Below are 17517 nucleotides of genomic sequence, written 5' to 3' on the forward strand. Positions count from 1 at the left end.
AATTAAGCCTTTTTGAAAATTCAAAAATAATAAGAGAAAATAGTAACATCAAGCAACAAAGGAACAGAGCTTATTTTATTTTTATAAATTGAAACTTGAGCCAAACACAAAAAAAAATATTTATTTGTATTTATTTAAGACAATCATGTGAATGGTTGGAACATTGCTATTGTTGAGAACTGTGAACTGAAAACTGTTCATGAAATACATGCTTATAATAAACACGGATAAAAAAGTAATTGTTTACACCGTTGTTGCCCATGTCAATAGGAAGGAAGCCCCTTCATCTGCACCCTTTGGTTCTCACAAAGTAAGGTAGCCTTTAGTCCAGACACTGGCCCCTCCTTTGACCGCTCTGCCATATCGTATCGCTACCGACGCCATTTTGTTCAACACAGCACAGGAAGCCCATCAAGGTACACATCCATGAATATGGGAGCCCTGTGTTGAACAAAATGGCATCGGTAGCGTATGGTCTGTTTTTTAATCGCTGCAAATGATGTGATTAAGTATCTCTTTATTCAAATCAAAGAATAACAGTGAAAGCTTTAATCATGCGGTTTAGACGATAAAAGAAGTTATGTCTGTTCAGCATACTTCAGTGAATTTAGGCAGACAGAGAATGGCCTGAGAAGAAACAGTTGCCATGAAGGTAAAGTTCAATAAAAACACATAATGTGCCCTTGTTTTTTTAAATTCATTCTTTATTATTTTTATTTTTAGGCCTATCCAAGTAGGTGGTCCACAGACCCCGAAGGTGGTCCATTGACCGGGTCCAGGTTTTGTACCCACCCGTCACAGGTAGAACAACAAAAGCAGAGCTGTCAAAAGAGAGGCCAGTGTTTGGACTAGGTAACCTTTGGGAAGGCATTTCCAAAGGGGGGGGGGGGGGGGGGGGGGGTGTGAGGAGGAGTAAAGGGAGAGGAAGAGGATGGAAGGAACTCTCTTTCTTCCTTTTTTACCTTCAGCCCTCCAAATCTCTTTAGGCCAGTGTAGTCACAAATGGCAAATGGACTTTTTATATTCGGCTTACAAGCTTCAAAAGCTCTCAAAAAGTCAAAAAATAGAGTTTTGTATCGGGGTTAAAGTAAATGTTTAGGAATAAAAAAACAAAGATGAACAAAGACGAATTGGACCTTAGTCTAGTCATGCATGTGCATGATGTAGCAGATAAATTTTCAAAAATATGAGTGAGTTTATAGCACGAAACGATAATCTACAAATAACAAAAGCAACAGAAGCCAGCGGCAAATATAATAAACAGCACCAGCAACAACAGCAGCAGAAACAACAGCAGCAGCAACAACAAAAGCCGCAACAACAACAGCAGCAACAACAACAGCAGCAACAACAAAAGCCGCAACAACAACAGCAGCAACAACAAAAGCAGAAAATCAAAACACAAGAAAACACAAAACACGAAGCACAACACATAAACACGTTGGAATTCACTATAACTCTAAGTACCTGTATCAACATGCCAATGGACTGTGGTGTCTTCACTATGCAGAATCGTTTCCTAAAATTAGCCTTTTAGTCGATTGTTTTAAAACGACTTCTTCAGTTCGAGTGGAGTCGTCCGCCATTTTGAATTACTTTGATTGGTCTTTGAGCCCGCGTTATTTTAAATGCTAAACAACAAGACTATGATCCAATCAGATTCCCTGATCTATGTAGGTTATGAAAAATTGAAAATGCAATGCGTGAGAATAAATGAATAAATAAATAAATAAATAAATAAATAAATAAATAATAAAAAAAAATAAATAAATAAATAAATGCATGCATGGATGGATGGATAAATAAACTACTCGAGCCAGTAAGAAAAACGCATAGTATTATTTTTACTATTTATTATTATTATTATCGATTATTATCCTTATTTAGTATATTTGATGGAATTTCACACATTGACCCAAATCCAAGTACAGTATTTCCCAATCTCGTGATTTCATATTTTAGGCAGGTTTTCTTATGCAAATATGTCCAAGAATACAAATATATATTTATTTAAATTATATGAAAGTAGTGCTTTTTGTTGTTTATTTATTAAAAATAAATCGTTAAATAAAGAGTTTATTATTAATATTATAAATGTAATATATTCTTCTTTGTGGAATTTTCATTGTGCAGTTGGTTGTTACAGTGTAATAGAAACACCGTTTGCATGAAGGAGTTATTTACGACTATCAAATTGCTTTCCAGATTTTTCTTTCTTATTTAATTTTTCTCTCTCATGAAAATAGTACGACCATTGGTGCTAATTAACTAAACAAAAGAAATTAAGTGTGCAAAGGATTCTGGTAGTTGTAGTAATGACGCCATACTAATGCTAATGTACTATTACTGTGCTGACCACTAACCGGGACCACTTGAATAAAACCGACCAATCAAATAACAGTACACAGCGTTAGCCAATCAGATTCCCACGTTCTCACGCTCTTATTATATTGATGAGTTTTCTGATTGGCTGGTTAAAATATCGAATTGAATGTCGCAATATGGTTGGCTAATGATACTAGTTGATCAAGGTGGTCCCCGTTGGAGTACCGTTGTATCAAAACATTGAGAGGAAAACTTTGAGGATTGATTAGGAGCGGGATTGAAATTATTAGGAAGGAAGAAAGGTAGGAAGGATTAGAGGATGGTAGGAAGAAAGAATGAAAGTATTGAATAAAAAGGAAGTGACATTCAGACAAGGAAAGGAAGGACAAAAAAAGGAGAGGATGTTTGCTTGGTCTGGTTATTTGTTTTTTTCGCTGGTGCTCAGAATCAAAGTCTTCTCGAGAACAAACCGAGCTACGTCACATGAACCCCAGTACGCGATGTGAGACGTAACGGCTGATATATAGTTATTTTCCATATAGCCCTCTCTTAACACGTAGTCTAGACGGTCATTCAGTACTGAAAAAACAATGAAAGCACAGGCCATGTTAGATACATTTCCGCTGAAGCGGTTTTTGTTATGGTTAACTATAGGGTAAATTTGTAGCCGTAAGGCCATACGTATCTTACCGCAACCGTAACCACGCATTGACTCGATACAAGAGAATTGCGAACGCAACGACGAGGAAGTGGCACCGTGTATGCAGCTAGCTGTCGTGAGCAACAATTTTCATCGTGTCAACACGAAATGCACCTCCTACAAAATTCCTGGGGATAATACTGAAATGAATAGTTGTTCAGTGTGACATCTTTTGAAAAATCTACTCGGAGAGCAACGTTGCACATAAGTGTATGTGAACTGTATGTGAATAGAGTCTAATTCCCTTTAATATTGATGAATAAAGGGGGCACCTAAAGAAGGGAGAGAAAGATACTTGGTTGCAGGGAAACCTCTTTACCTTGTGGGTGTTTTCACATTTTAATTCACGTCTCATAAATAATTCCACGATTGCGCGCGAGAAGACACATCAATCTGGGATGCTTTCCATTTGCCCGGAAAAACCGGAAATTTCGGTTGGAAAACAAATGATACGTGTCATTCCGATCGGAAGGTTCCGGAAAACTATGTCTTCCAATTGAGGTATTCCACTTTTGCCGCTCTTTTTGGTTTTCTTTGGGTAGACGCGTGTACCATTTTTCAAAAGTCAAAGTTTCCCGCTCTTTTCTTACCATTAGCGAATGAATTTCTACTAGACTCAACTCAAACAAAGAAAACTGTTTCCCGCCAAAGAGAATGACAGCTTGTCTGAAATGGGCAAACATTGTGCCCAGGCTATAAAGGTCTATTCAAACGCGTTCAGTTAATAAATAGCTCTATACTCGAGCGTATTTAATTATAGAGTCCTGACGGAACTTCTAACATACATACCTCTTCCAGGTACGACAACATGTTCGCCTTTGATTTTCTTTGGTGAATCATCTGGTGCAGCAGCTCCGTCAGCTTCAGTACGCGCTGCTTCGTGTACATCTTCTGTCGACTTGGCCGTTTTTCTCGGTGACCCGAACCAACTCGACATCCAACCACTTTTCTTCTCGTTTACACCTTTCTCTTTACTGGCTGCAGCTTTCATTTGCTCCTGTTTTTCTTGTTTTTCCGGTTTTTCTTGTTTTTCCTGTTCGATCGCAGCAGCATGGTCGACAATCACTAATTCATCCTCTTGGCTTTCGCTGTCGTCGCTTATCGAGTTTGACCTGGACATATCCTCTTCTTTATTCTCTTTGTGTTTGTTGTACCCTACTCGGTAATTAAACAAGCTCCAGCCTGATTTCTCGGAGGGAATTTTTTTCTCCTCGGCATAGCCAGACTTGGCATGATCGAAGCGATGCAGTTGAATGGGTGGAATAGATGTGTAGTCTTCGCTGATAAGGGGCTCGAGTCGGTAAGCCTGAAGAGTAATTGAAAACCGACCTTTTTGTAGATGAGCGTGTTAGGGGTCTGTAAAAGGAGGGAAACCAGAAAACCTGGAGAAAAACCCTCTAATCGAGGGAGAGACCCAACAAACTCTACTTACATGTCAAGTTCTGAAATCAAATCCGACATCTCAGAGGTAAGAGGCAAGTGAACTACAGTTAGTCCACCCTTGTCGGATTCCCAAATGAATTCATACCCGTATTAGACCTTTTTTACTGATATGGCAGCCACTTTTAATTATGGGATGCCCAGCGAGCAAATGTAGAAATATTTATAAAGCATAGAGTGTGACAAAGTTACTTTTTCAAATGATTTTACGTTTTGGTGTTTTAAATATCGCTCCAACTACCAGCAAATTCAATTGGTTTTAAGATGTGTTTCACATTGGATAACGTAAAGTGCTGTCTATAGATTTTCCCATATTTGCTCCCACGGCATCCCGTAATCTCTTACTGAAAACAATAGAATTCAAGATGGCCGCCGTATCAGTAAAAAGGTCTACTCTTTATTGTCTTACTTAAGTATTACTTAAAATTCAACTAAAAGAGCAGTTTTCGTATGACTGTGAAACGCTCGCGGCAAGAACACGGTCGTGACACGGCAAGGGATACGCCAGACCAATCACAATGCACGAGAATTTACTCTCCATCCAATGAAATACCTGAAACACGGCATAAACACAGCGTGGACACGGTCACGCCAATGTTACGGCACTGCCAATCCAATCACATCGCTCAAGAAAAAAACTGAATCCGCCAATCAAAATTCTAGAAAACATCATGGTCGCGGCACGGCACGAATATTTCACGGTCATGCGAAAACTAATCAGAATGACAGATGGGTACTTACGACAGGATCTGCTGGATGGTAGATGTTGAACATTTTTTTACATACAGCCTTGGGAAACACGTGATCTTCTACGTCATCTTGAGGGCGAATACCACGTAAAGTCAGAAACACAGGGAGCGGGGAGCCGATGCAGAATAGATTTTCTACCTTTGGGTTTAAGAAATAAAAGAAAAATGAGCTCACGTATGTAACTCAGGCACCTTAGGGAAGGTGTGTGTGTTGAGTTTGTTTGATGTGTTGTTCTCTCCCTTGCCACAAGACTTTTTCTCCGGGTATCTAGTTTTCCTCACTATATAAATCAACATGTGAGCTGAATGTCGTGTCTTGTAAATAGTGAATGTAGTGGTAGCGTGTGTGGAGCACACCTCACGGAGAGTGATGGTGAAATATGATAAAAATCTTTACCTTGAATTTCAACGCATAAGGACAAAATTCGCCTGTCGCTGTTTCAATTGCTTTCTCAAACTCCAACTCAGTCTTTAACATGGCTTCCAGTTCCATGACAGTGTTGCGAGCCTTTGACAGCTCAACTCGTATATTTTCTTTCGGTTTAGTAAGCTTTGCCTTCTTCTTCGCATCTTCGTTGAAATTATTACTTTCCTCTTCGGAAGTCCCAGCCAGGTTTCGCAGGAACGTGAAGCTCTCGGTTAAAAATCCAGTTCTTCCGAGTTCGTCTTCACTCGCATGTCTTAACTCTACGTCCCATAATGAGAGGATATCGTAGGTGATTACACTGCCCAGAGAGTGAGCTATGATCGAGACTTTACAACGGTTTTCTATGAACGAAGGATTGCGTGAACAGAAGGCGTCATAGATGCGGTTCATCTCGTCTCTTACTCCATTGATAATCTGCAAACGATGAACAAATATGTGTTTGTTGGATAAAAAAATAGTTGGATAGTTGGATGGATGAAGGATGGGTAGGGGTTGGCTGGGTAGGGGTGGCTAGATAGGTAGGTGGGTGGATGGATGAGAGCGGATGTGTGGTCAGATTGATGGGTAGGGATGGCTTGGTAGGTAGGTGGGTGGATGGATGAGAGTGGATGTGGTCAGATTGATGGTGTGTGGGTGGGTGGGTATGTAGGTGGGTAGTTGGGTGGTTGGATGGATAGATGGATGGATGGATGGATGGATAGATGGGATGGGTGGGCGGGTGAATGGATAGATGGGTGGGTGGATGGATGGATGGGAGAATGGATCGATGGTTGGACAGAGGCAATACGAATCTTAAACCAAGCATTTGAACAAAACCCACCTCATATCTATAGAAGGGACTAGTGTAGTACATGATATCCATCATGCTTGTATTCAACACGTTTCGAATACCAGTCACAGTCTTCGGCGTGATGCTTTCAATCGTACCTGTTCATTGATATCAGTTATACATTAGTATGGATCGAGGCGATAGCTCATGATCGTTGACTAAAGACTCATTTACACAAGGTTAGCCTCATTTTAGTGTCCAAATATTCGCAAACACCAACGGTGAAGTGAAAAGTGCACTACTTCAACATTACAAACAATTTGGAACTCCACGACTTTGCTTGTTTAGAGTGGTTTTCGTATATGAGTAGGAACTGACAATACGGGAAATTTGTGGCCATATCGCAGCCTTGCCGTAGACTGTCTTACTGTAGCCGTAACTATGCATTGTGATTGGACGAATTACTGGAAGACAAAGGGAAGCCATTTCAATGTTGCGGTATGTCGCGCCATGTACTAATACGAAAACCGTCCAGTGGAGCGCCTGATACAGCAGAATGAGAAATGTAAATGGATCTGGCGATGAGGGGAAGGGACCTGTCAATACATACCTGGAATCCAACCCCTCCCCAGGCACCCTGAAGGCATGATACTCAGGTTAATACATACCTTCATCCAGTTTCAAAGACGATCTCCATTCAACTGGCAGAAACTCGATGCGCTGATCTTCAGGAAATCCAGGGATCTTTTTCTCTAATACTTTACTAACAGACGTACGTAAACTGTAAGGGGTAAAAACAGTTGTTACGACATCAGTGTGCATTTATAACATAGATAAAATGTTTTGAACGGACTACTACGACGATATGACTTTGATCAGTATCGGAAGATCGATTTTTTTCCTGCGAATTTCTGCAAGTAGTATAGGGTTCCCACTCACAAGGCATCCGCTCAAATATTTCTTAAATTTATTGTTTTTTTCCGTTAGGGCAGGGACGCTTAAAGGTCTAACCATTTTCAGATGTAATCACAGTCATTTTAGAACCCGAGTGTTGGTCCGTCCGAGGCTTGAACCACAACCTCTCACACAACAGACCAAAGCTCTTACCAATAAGCCTGAAGCGAGATGACCTCGACTCTATATCATAATAGTTTTTAAAATTCTTTCGTATTAAAGCTTTTGATTCCTTAGAGAATACAGGAACAATAGTCATAATTAAAGAAGAAAAGCAACGTGAAAAGGATTATGGTCTAGAGATGGGGGTAAAACGTCATCTCGCTTCAGGCTTATTGAGCTAACCGGGTGGCGGTTAAAATAAAAAGTACATGATATTTCCACTACTTACTCCTTGGCATTTCTGACTATATTGCTCATATGCAACAACTGACCAATCCCATGAATCACGAACACTAGGTGTGTGATGTCACAGGGACCATCTTTGACTATAGCATCTGTATGATAGCCACGATGAAGAGGGCTTGCGGAAACCCCTGCAAACACACATTTAATATACAACAATAGTCCCTTTCACAGTTCCCTGCACCATCTTCAAAGGTAGCCTTATCTTTGCATTGAAGCGAGATGAACGGTGAGCTTGCAATGATAGAAACCTTTTTTGACACCTTGGACAAATATTCATATCAAGTCTCCATCATTGCAACCCACCTTTCGTCTCACATCAATGCAAAGATGGCACAGGGAGATTTGAAGGGGACTACTTAATCATTCTAAAATACTTAGAGATAAATTCTGAGCAGTCCCACCCTTCTGAGAGCCCAACACTTGAAACAGTAGCTGTAAGGAATGTGTTCTTAAGGCCCTGACCAACAGTCCAGACATTCAAATTACACTTTATTTAACATTTGTCAGGTCAAATGTTGGGAGCTTTTGTCATCAACATTGTCTGCCAACAATGTAGGGTCAAAATGTTGGCTAAATGCTGAGCCAAATGTTTGCTAAATCCTTAGTCAAATGTTGGGTCAAATGTTGGGAGCGTTTGTCAGGGCCTTTAGTAGTTTTGTCTCTACCTGAGGATAATCCAATCTTAGTGCCAACACCTCTTATGATTCTTGACTTGATATCATCCCAATACAGCCAAACATCATTGATTTCCTTCCATTCAACGTAATAGCCTTTCAAGTTCAAGCGACCTAGTGCTGAAATACAAAGAATGTGTTCATGAACTTTAAAATTAATATTTGTATTTTATAAAAGAAATATAATTGAGTTAAAATTCATACCATCTCCTAATTTAGACTTGTCAGGTTCATCTTGTGTTGGTCCAACATGAAGCCCCTGGAATGTATTAACATGAAAATTACATATATATTATTTACAGGCCAGCAGGCCAGGAGGTCTGGATAGAGAAAGATTGCAGGCAATAAGCCTAGGCCAGTTTCCAAGGCCAAAAGCACAGTTTTCCCCTATCTTGACCAACTTTAGGCTGTTAGGATACTGTACTGGAAAAAACAGGACTGCTTTTTTTATTATTATTTTTTATGCTGGAGACTCCAATAATAGTGAAATAACCCTTTTAAAAGTCTGTAAAATACTGCCGTGTTTTCTTTGATTACCCATGTACTTACAGGGACTGCAGTGCAACCTAAAAAATGGGAGGCTAAGATTGAGACTAGTGTGGGAAAAAGTGGGATGCTATCGCCTCTTTCCCCCAACCCTTCCACGGCCCATGACTGAGTGGTGGTCTGATTTTAGAATCAAAATACTCACAAGTACCAATGGTCAAGTAAAGTGCACAAGTTCAACAAAACAAACACTTTGAAATTCCATGAATCCTTTGAATGGTCAGAATGCCCGAGTGCCTTTACACATAATTAAGGCACACCCTTGGTTACAGATGATTTGAAAGGCATATTTTCTGATGTTATTTTCATCTATCAAATTTATCTAAATTGGGTTCCCTGTGTATCATTCAGGTATGAATGATTTGGTGTTCATATAAACCCTGGTCAGCTTACCATTGCCCTCCATAGTGACTGATGTGAATTCTCTATTTGATCAGCATCTTCCTCACTGACCGGCTGCCACAGATTTGGTGATCCTGGTGTACCAATAAACCATGTACCACGGCACACTGCCATTCCCTTTTCTAGATATGATGAAGCATTCAATACATTACTAACCGAAAGCATACTGCTCCATTCACTCCATTCACTCCAAACAAAAAATTAAGTGTGTTTCCTGTTGCACGAGGGTCAGTAGGTCGAATTTTTTATTTTAATTTTTTACTGATACAACAGTGGAGATGGGCTTACTGGGAACCCTTTGGTGCATTTGGGAATAAAAAAATATTAGGGTTGACAAAAATTGGCAAGAAAATTAGGGTCAGTCGGGCAACAGGAAACACAATTATTTTTTTGTTTGGCCTAATACAGCATACAGAAGTGTTAAAAGCAACAACAAGTAGTGCTTCTTGTAATGAGTGTTTCTGGTGTTTCATTAGTCCTGTGTCACAAACTGAACATGGGAAAAGCTGCTTTATTTGCATGTGTGTGTGCTGGCCATGGTAGAGTTATAGAATCACTTGGGAATTAGCAGACCACTCAGGAAATACTGGAAAACACTCTGCTGCACATTATGCTAGCGCCTCCCAACACTTCTCTCATATTCTGCTAAGCCCCCAGCAAGGGCAGATCTAGTGGGGCTAAATTGGGCAACTACTAACCTCCCTTTGGAGTTGAAAAATAATAAGAATAAAGGATCCTATAAGGTAAGACCTAATAAGGATGCTATGTAATGCCTTTCTAGGTAACATTCGACCCCGTTGAAAAAGGTCTGGATCTGCTGCTGCCTGCATGCTTTATACTGCACACAGCACACATGCACTTTCTTTTTTTTTAGGAAATGAGAAGTCAAGACGTAATTACTGCTATCAAAATGCAGCATTCATATCTGAGGTTTTAATTTCATGCTTTTCATTAAGGCCCTTTTATACATGAGAGAAAATAAGAGGCAGCCTAAATAAGATGCAGACTGATTCAATGAGTTATATTAGTTTGTCTTACAGTACATAAGACATAAATATCATGTATAAATAGTTCACGTCTTATTTGGGCTGATTTGTCAATACCTATCTTTGTCTTTATGGGCTTCCTGTGTGAAGTTGCCCATGCAAACATTGTGTTCGCCTCTTTTCTTAACTAGCTAAGATGTGTCCTTTTCAAGGTATGACTTAACTTAGAATAGCTCGTAACCCTGTTCTTAAATAAGATGTGTGTTATTCAAAAATAAGACACAAAGACAGATTTTGTACTGGTCACACAGTCAGATACCCTGCAAGCAGTCTCTGTCTACCTCCTCAACAAAGAGGACAGATGGTGTCTTATGTAAGACACACCTTATGTAGGACACACCTTATTTTCCCCTGTAACAATGACCCTATTATGCTATAAAGACTCTTGACTGACATACAGAATACCTTTCCAGTATATAGGACTACACTGTCTAGCCACAACATCCACCTCGTATAGACCTCCTTTAACAATGGGGAAATCATACAGCATTGTAGTATTCAGAGGTTTATCAGGGTCTGCTTTGGGACTGGACGTTTCTAGCTCCTTTATTTTGCGAAATGTTTCCTCAATTGAAAGTGAATCTCTGCCATTAAAAGGAGTCCATCTTTTGTTGTCTTCCTCTTTGAAAAACCAACGAATCCTCTCGGGTCGTAGTTTTTGGAGTGCATCAAGATGTTGAGCAATGCTGGGGTTCCTTTTGATGTCTGGTGGAGGAGGTCGCGGTGGTCTTGAAGGTCTAGCCGGAGGACTTGAAGGAGACGACTCTTGTGATGTCTCACTTGGTTCATCAGCATTATCTTCCATCGCGAAATACAAGCTTCTTGTTTTTAAAAACTAAACAGCTTCTTTTAACTCTTATGACTCAAACCCAAGGCTGCAAACGAAAACAGCTTTGGAACAAAGACCAACGTATTTACAAAATAAATACTAAAACTGAAGTAAAAATAAACAATTTGAGATCGTGATGATCCTTGAAGTTACGTTGCTATTTTCATGATCTCTCGTCATGCATCCGCCATTTTGAAAATAACCCGACAACCCGGAAGTGAGCTGTGAGTCATCAGGTGATGTACTAACAGGGGAGGGGTAGGAAGGGACAGACACTTTTACTCAGGGAGTACCCGAGGGTATATTTTAAATTAAATCTTTAAACAAATATTAATCAGTATTTTTGTTAAACTAAGCACTGAAACGATAGCAAGAGCCCTTTAGGTGTTGTTAGTTTATTTTTTGTCAGTATAATTAGGTTTTTAAATTAAGTTTTTTGGTAGTGAAAAAGTAAGAGGGAAGGGGAGGGGTGAGTGTGCGGTTTGTTCAAAAGAACCGGAAGAGGCCAATGTAAAATGCTCCCGTCATGCTATTCGTATCTGTTAATGTTGATATTATCGGTAAAATAACAGCGTTGTGACCGCTTTGCGTGCTTAACCATGGTTATCTATTAGAAATATAACTCCAATGCACAAAATAAGTGAATGAAAAGCTAGATCGTACCACAACACTCAAGCCTCGTTGCTTCTAATCAAGAAATGCCGTTTGGCCTTCTTTGTGCTAGCGGATCGAAGAACGATGACTCCAGAACCTGGCAGGCGCATGTTGAACTCCTAGATAACTCTTTGCTCGATTTGGATTTAACCAAAGATACCACTGGAGCTGGTTGTTTGGAAATTATTGGACAGAAATTAGGGCTCTCTGAGGTAAGTCTGATCTTAGAAAATACGACTTTGATTTTTTTTTGTATGGAGAGTTTGTCAAGGTCTTGTCACGGTGTTGGGACGTCGGTGAGAGTATGTCAAATATTTAAAGTTCGTTGTATTAAAATAAAGATCAAGATATATATCTTAGGTGGTGAGAAAATTCAATGCTTTATAGTTCTATCTGTTGTTAAAAAAGACAAAAAATAGTTAAGATAAAGGCGTAAGAATGTTTTTAAAATATAACGTACGCAGGTCGATGTTGACACGAAGAAAACATGCCCTAACACAAGATTTCGTACTTACACGTACGTTTCGAAAGTTCACATTTTTTTAATTATCTGTATGCCAGCTAGATTATCTGATATTTCCTTTGTAAACCATGCCTCTCCCTCTTCAGGATCTAAGAGTATTTTTACTGAAGTCCAGACACTCTTGCTATAGCAAATCAATTGGTTTGCCAAAATCATGCAGTAAAACCACACATTACTCAAATATTCACCTCAATTGTTCTTCTTTGTTGTTAGAACAGGATTTTTGGTTAATATAAACCTCAGTGTCCTAAATAAAGCATTTAGTTATGTTACTAAGACATTAACAACTTGTCAAATGTTTTAGTACGGAATTGTATTGGTTCCCTTCTACTCATTAACACTTTACTATCAAAAAGATGTTGAATGAGTACTTTGGAGAATAATTAATTTCTCTGCAAAATATTTTCACATATAAAATTTATTTAATAATACTCGTGTGTTTTGGTATAAATTTTTTTTGTACTCGTTAGCAATTGAATTGAATTGATATCGAACATGTTGTACTTTAGAAAACTTTCAGACCTTTTAAGAATGTTCAGACTGTATTGTTTACAGACTTATCTTGTCTCACTTGAATTATTTTCATGTTTTATCCCAGCTATATATGCTTTTTTCTTTTGAATCTAAAGAATATACTAGTGTTATTTCAGGCTTAATTTTATCCTTTAGGATTTCCACAGACAATGGCATATTAATGTAGAAAGATTACCAAATACCTCTCAGCACTTATGATAGCCAGCTGTAGTAAGCCCTAAAATGGAAGTATATCATTGCCACGTGACAAGCTGTTTACATTTACTTATTAGGTGACCCCTTTATTAGAATTCTGATATTTTTAACCTTGGAGATTAATGTAGCATCAAAATTACTTAAAATACATTAAGAAAGATCTTTTGAATTCACATGCTGTTATAATGGAATTCTTACATTATAGTTAAATTTCTTTACTAAGTTTTCAGAAAGTAAAGGGTAGGAGGAGAGGGTGAGATATAATAACAGTTTGGTTACTTTTTTGAGCTTCAAATAAGGGGTGGGTCTTGAAAAAGTGGTTTTTAGTCACCAGATTTTTGCCATTCACCTACCCCATTGCTTTTTGAACAGTTCCTTAGCCCTGGTCCCCCCTGGTACAAGCCAACGCCCCCTCCAGTTATAAGCCCATCGGTCTGCTTACACAAATTTCCTTTATAAGCCCCCTTATTCATTTGCCCCATCTCTAAAATCTCATGAAGAGATAACTTGCTAAAAACTAGTGTGAGCTGCGTCAGTGTTTCTAATGAAACAGTAATGATAAAAAGGTCAATTATACACCGTGAAAAGATGAAAAAACTTACACCGGGGGGGGGGGGGGGTACTCCTCATATGGACTATACGGGGATGATCCGCTGAACAGGGTATGGTTTTTCAAGCTTCTTGTCATAAACAGGGTATGCAATTTCACTAAAGTTCCAATTTTTTTCCTGAGTTTCCTGTCATATTCAGGGTTTCTACTTTTGTATTGACCGAAACTGGTTATTATGGTCATAAAAAAACAATATGCAAGATGACATGATAAATGAAACAGGACCTCAGTGCAATTAATTATATCTTTTGTCATAATCAGGGTCTACAAATTTGAGTTTTTTTGTCATAAACCGGGTACCCCTTTCGGAATCCCAGTGGAACACCCCTACCCAAATCCTGGTGGAATACCCCCCCCAGGACTTACCCATCTTTTCATGGTGTATAATTTACCTTTTTCTCATTCTGTCTAAAATCTCATATGTTTATTTGGTTCATGAAAAATAAGAGATTAACTGGAATAAGAAAAGAAAAAGAAATAACTGTCCCTTCCTACCCAATAATTAATATGAAATAATGATAATAATAGTAATGATAATAATAATTTTATATATACATATATTTATATACACCTACTTGCAAGAAGTTGTCATACAAAAAAAGAACATTAGTGATTTAGTGGGATAGGAATTATATTAAAGAACAAAAGAAGATCACTGAAGCTGAACTTTTTCTTTTGTCTTTTAATGTATTCCTTTCTCACTAAATTACTAATGTTCTAATATCGTATGACAACGTTCTTGCAAGTAGGTGTATATAAACCCTTTTGTAATTTTGTTTTTCCAGGTTGGATATTTTGGACTCCAGTATTTCACTAAAAAAGGATCAGAATGGTGGCTAGAACTTGATAAACCAGTCATTAAACAACTTCAACGGCATGCCAAGGATTATACCAACTGTACCCTAGAATTCCAAGTTCATTTTTTTGTGGCTAATATATATTGCTTACAAGAGGAGATTACAAGGTAAATTGTGAATTGCCAAATTTTATTTGGTTCATTAGATAAAAAGAATGCCTGAATATCACATTATTATATTATTGATATTTATGTACTGTTTAATAAACGAGCAGGTGTGTTTTATCGGGTATAAAACACGAGGCGTAGCCGAGTGGTTTTAGACCCGATAAAACACGATCTGCGAGTTTATTAAACGGCTTAAAAAAACTCCCGATGTATGTTCTCATACTGTACCAAATTCTTTACGAAATGAACCAAGTTTGATAGAGAAAATCCAAGTTAAAGTTTATGCAAATGAAGACGAATCTATATCAGATATAAAACCTCCTTCATGGTCATGATTTCTATTGTGTTTCCTTCATGAATTATTAATGAGTTTTTTAATTATTTATAGTCCTTTAATATAAGCTGAATGAACGCTTTTATTTTAGGTATTTGTATTACTTACAACTCAAGTCCAATGTCCTGGAAGGAAGGCTGGCGTGTACTGAAGAAGCAGCCATTGTTTTGGCTTCCTACATAGCTCAAGGTATGGATCATAATAGTTTAAAGTAGTATTTTGGGATTCAGATACAATAGTTGTACAAACCATTCTACACCCTCATCTATCCCATGATACATTGAGAGATTGTCACATTGAATGCTTTTATCATAAAGAACAATGAACTATAGCGTTTTAAACAATAATGATAAAATAACTGTTATAAATCTTGCACAATGATTGGTTGGGAGCGTGTGCTTTATGAGAGCACACAGCACGCTCGCACCCTTTGCATTTTATAAAAGAAGTAAAAAACTTGCTTGCTGTGCTGTGGTGAGTTATAAAGCACTTGAGAAGTGTCAAGAAGCACTCTGCTGCGCGTTGTACTTCTTCTGACACTTCTCTCATGTCCTGCCAATCCCCTACGCTTTATTAACTGCATGTCACAGCACACACGTGCATTTTCTATTTCTTCAATAACAAGCTACTCCCTAGTTTATGCCACAATAATTAATGTGGGTATTAGAGACAGGTAGTTATAAATGTTTGTGTGAAGTTCTGAGCTTTCTTGAGTTGCTGATTTCATTATCTCAAGATGGAACCCCCCTCCACCTTAGTGGCAAGGTTGGGGAACAGTGCCAGCCCTTAGAATATGAAAGTATCAATGATATCATACAGTAATACATGTATAAACAATCATGATAATACTGTATTTTATATCGTTATTGAATATTTCTCTACAACATTATAATATATTTTATCTTATCAGCTGAGCTTGGAGATTGCACTGAAATACAGAATGTCAATCAATTGATGGAATATGAATTGCTACCAAGAGTAAGTAATAATTGAAAAAAAAAAAGATTTCACTTAATATTACTCGATTTCCACATAATACAGTTGTAGTTTAATTGTTGTTTAATCAACGATGGTGTCACTGGGGGAGGGGGTCAGCATCATATTTCACACATTGATATTTCTAAAAATCAGGCATCACATACTGTATAATTTTGAGGCATATTAAATGAATCAAGAATATTTACTAAAGTTTATAAACTTTATCAAATCAAATCAATCATTTATGAATCGACACGTACTTTCCTAGAGAAGTTGAATCACGTGTCATAGCAGACCTGGAATTCACGATTCACACTCTACAATACATTTTGCTATATGTATGCGTATCACACTTATTTTAGCCTGAATCACGTGTCACACCTAATCCCTACGCCACCTTGAATTGAATGATCTTAAGCTAATTAAGTGGATCCACTTCACATGTTTTTTGAGGGTCATTAGCATCTTATGTTCCTCCACTATGACTGACGTACCTTGAATAAGGTTATGATGAAACTGAGTTGTTTTTTTTCCCAGAATCTGGTGCCCAACAAGTCTAAAGTGGAATTGTATCAGCAGGTAAAGTCTAATGCATACATATATGCTATTTACCAGTCAGGAGGTCTGAATAGGAAAAAAACTGTGTTCAGATTCATCTGGAATATATGGCTGGGGTCTGTTTTCAAGAGCAAGGACACAGTTTTTCCCTATCTGGACCAGCTTTAGGCTGGTAAATGAATTTGTTCCCTATTTCCCATTTACTTTTTCAATTATTTTTCAATTTATTTTGTTGCTTAAGAATACAATTTCCCATATTCAAGCTTGGATGACCTAAGACTTATGTCAGGATGGTCAGGACGCAGACCGAGATAGAAAATACCACCCTTTTGCACAGCCAATCAGAACGCTCAATTTTTAGGATTTTGGGCCGGAGAAAAATAACTTCAACTTTTATAAGATTATTTGCCCTATGTTTAGTGGACCAAATGACTGAGTATGGCTGTAATACATTATAAACCTACATACAATGTACGCATAGTGTGTATATAAGATCTTTTTCTCACACTTTAGCAGCCACCACTTTTGCTTACATTAAGTTTTAACTGCCATAAAAAAGTTGTAAGCAAGGATTAGGATATTGGTAGAGTGTTGGTAGGTTGTTGGTAAAATGTTGGTAGTATGTACATGTATCAGTAGGTATACAAACATGTACAGTCTGTTGTTCACTTACTCATTCAATTAGTTTTATTCTAAACTATCATTGATGAATCATCTTGACCTGCTAAAATACAGCTCTCTTTTTGCTTTTCCAGATATTTGACACGTACAAATCTTACAGGTAATTAAGATATATTATTAAATAGATATTCTTTAACTATATTAAGCAAAGGTGTTAGTGTGCCAGTTCTTAGACTGCTTTTCATAGTCTGTTTTTAAATACAATTACAGTATTTGA

General features: G+C 38.0%; 2 protein-coding genes across 2 annotated transcripts in view; one reads left to right on the plus strand and one right to left on the minus strand.

Annotated features, from left to right (window-relative positions):
* Positions 1-1838: 1838 nt before the first annotated feature.
* Positions 1839-11475, minus strand: LOC116295478 (phospholipase DDHD1). Its single transcript, XM_031703297.2, has 11 exons — positions 10846-11475; positions 9386-9516; positions 8651-8705; positions 8438-8566; positions 7756-7900; positions 7079-7191; positions 6462-6568; positions 5612-6055; positions 5207-5353; positions 3815-4331; positions 1839-2904 (listed from the first exon to the last, which is right to left on the minus strand). The coding sequence occupies exons 1-11, from the start codon at positions 11243-11245 to the stop codon at positions 2744-2746; spliced, it is 2349 nt and encodes a 782-aa protein (XP_031559157.1). The 5' UTR covers positions 11246-11475; the 3' UTR covers positions 1839-2743.
* Positions 11476-11804: 329 nt separating this feature from the next.
* The window catches only part of LOC116295471 (tyrosine-protein phosphatase non-receptor type 21), a 34353-nt gene continuing 28640 nt past the window's right edge, over positions 11805-17517 (plus strand). Inside the window, exons 1-6 of the mRNA XM_031703282.2 lie at positions 11805-12135; positions 14571-14749; positions 15175-15272; positions 15994-16061; positions 16599-16640; positions 17375-17400. Of these exons, the coding sequence (XP_031559142.2) occupies positions 11968-12135; positions 14571-14749; positions 15175-15272; positions 15994-16061; positions 16599-16640; positions 17375-17400 (581 nt within the window). The 5' untranslated portion in view covers positions 11805-11967. The remainder of the gene's footprint in view (positions 12136-14570; positions 14750-15174; positions 15273-15993; positions 16062-16598; positions 16641-17374; positions 17401-17517) is intronic.

This window comes from Actinia tenebrosa, unplaced genomic scaffold (genome assembly GCF_029948245.1).
Source record: "Actinia tenebrosa isolate PJP-AT-01 unplaced genomic scaffold, QUT_ActTen_1.0 PGA_scaffold11__36_contigs__length_13525064, whole genome shotgun sequence".
Taxonomy (NCBI): Eukaryota; Metazoa; Cnidaria; class Anthozoa; order Actiniaria; family Actiniidae; genus Actinia; species Actinia tenebrosa.

Coding starts and splice junctions, on each gene's coding strand:
- LOC116295478 (XM_031703297.2), bottom strand. CDS start 11,245: ATGGAAGATAATGCTGATGAACCAAGTGAGACATCACAAGAGTCGTCT. Junction 8,567..8,650: donor CAAGTCTAAATTAGGAGATG/GTATGAATTTTA, acceptor TTTGTATTTCAG/CACTAGGTCGCTTGAACTTG. Junction 6,569..7,078: donor GTCTTTGAAACTGGATGAAG/GTATGTATTAAC, acceptor ATCAATGAACAG/GTACGATTGAAAGCATCACG.